The 1,969-nt window shown below is 45.5% G+C and overlaps 1 protein-coding gene across 1 annotated transcript in view; it reads right to left on the bottom strand.

Annotated features, from left to right (window-relative positions):
* Window positions 1-698, bottom strand: part of atp8b2 (ATPase phospholipid transporting 8B2) — a 27,598-nt gene extending 26,900 nt beyond the window's left edge. The window contains exon 1 of the mRNA XM_030783590.1: window positions 593-698. Within this exon, the coding sequence (XP_030639450.1) occupies window positions 593-698 (106 nt within the window). The remainder of the gene's footprint in view (window positions 1-592) is intronic.
* Between the last annotated feature and the right edge of the window lie 1,271 nt (window positions 699-1,969).

Below are 1,969 nucleotides of genomic sequence, written 5' to 3'. Positions count from 1 at the left end.
AGTTCATGTGGGGAGAAGAGGAAGTCAGTGAAGGGAAGGCTGCACAGTGACAATGAGTGGACGTACAGCATGACAGGGCTGGGGGGGGGAGGGGGGGGGGGGGGGCACAGTCAGACTGACTGAGTCCACAGCTGACTGGAGATGACTGGGTAATAGCAGGACATGTATTGAAAGGTCAGGGGGGAAAGACCTGCACTGTGTGGAGACACACACACACACACACACACAACACACACACACACACACACACACACACAGGGAAATGGCATTTTTATGAGGTGATTTTGTGAGACATCAAAAGGAAGCGTGGAATGAAAAATCACAAGCAAGAAATGGATTGATGACGCATGCTTTATTTTCAAATGACGGAGAGAACAGCGTTAAATGTTACATCAAAGGAAATCCAACGACTTTGTATCTGTGTCGTCACAAAACACTGAATATTTATTACTGATACAGTTCCTGTCAGTTTAAGATGAACTCGAGCTGTTTTAAACAAGGAAAACGTGACGGGCAAATATTTGCGAAACAACGCATCTTGTTTAAATGGCATTTAAACGGGTTAAAAAAAAAAAACATATGTTTGTAGTACCTGCGCCTCTCTTGAGCTTTGGGGACCCTTTCAGTCCCCTTGTTTTCCTTTTCAGAGGAAGAACGATAGGGAACCACTTCTCCGGAATTTCTTTCGGAATAGTCATTTTGACTGCCAAAACGTTCCCCCGAGTTGAAAGTTACACCGCTCTGACCTTCGTTCAGGTGAGACGAGCTGATATGTGAACTGGTTCCAACCAGAATGCTCGAGGAAGGCGGGTGACAGACGGCGTCCTAAACTAAACGGTCTTCATTCTAAGTCCTCGATATCTTTTGCCGCAGAGTCGTTGAGGTCATTCGACTTCAGATCGCGGGCAGTCTGACATCGCTGTTTCAAGCAAACCCATCTCCTGCACTGTGCTGACACACTCAATTATATAGAAGAATACTTGACGGTGGCGACGTTAATCCTAGCTCTGCTACAACAGAGCTGCACACTCGTCGCTTGCAGTCGAAATCCTTTCTGACTACATCTGTGCAAGTCTTTTTTTTTTTTTTACACTTTTGCTTTAAACTCTAATCTCAATTATTGTAGCAGAAGTGTTGATCTTTAGAACACACAAGTTCATTTTTCAGTTTAACCTCTACATTGAGATCGATACTCCTGTAACATTAAACCAATACCGTCTCGAATTTTTTTTTTTTTTTCCTTCTTTCCTTGACTGCACGTATCAAGTAACACTCGCTCGGGCTTCTCTCAAAACACTGCACGGCGCCACTGGAATTACGATGCTGTTTTTATATGACATAATATTGTACACTTTTGATTCGCTGAGTTGGTAGCCAATTGTATGCGTCCAGTGAGGTTGCCAGGGCTACTGCCTCTGCAGGGGCGTGGACGAGAAACATTTCACTACAGGAACCAACCGCCATGCAGGCTCTTATCAGTGACGCTGGTGCGCATTTGCCTAGGCTCTTTAGAGCCAAAATGACATCATATAGGCTTGTAGTTGCATGGCTTCCAGTGGGTGGGCGTAGCAGAATGCTGAAAAGGGGGCTGGTACTGCAGAAGACCACTAGGGCAGGCAGGTGTCTGGGCACGTGCAGCATATGTGTGAGTGTGTGTGTGTGTGTGTGAGGGAGAGAGATAGAAAGGGTAGGGTGAAATGAGGAAAGTTCTCGCCAGCTATTCCCTCACAAACTGCTCTGATGTACACACACACACACACACACACACGTGCACGTGCAGCTATAGATTACCAGCCTTTTAACATTCCTTGGCAGTGGCACTGCACAACAGTAAGCACACAGACACACACACACACAGAGCAAGACGATAATAGCTCATGACCTCCAGATGTAGGCATAAAAACGCAAAGACCTTTTAGTAGTTTGGCAAGGTTTTAACCTTGAGTAATCTCCATTAACAAAGCAGTAA

The sequence above is a fragment of the Chanos chanos genome, chromosome 9 (genome assembly GCF_902362185.1).
Source record: "Chanos chanos chromosome 9, fChaCha1.1, whole genome shotgun sequence".
Classification (NCBI taxonomy): Eukaryota; Metazoa; Chordata; class Actinopteri; order Gonorynchiformes; family Chanidae; genus Chanos; species Chanos chanos.
The sequence above is the reverse complement of the archived record's forward strand: the minus strand, read 5'-3'. Positions and strand labels throughout refer to the sequence as shown.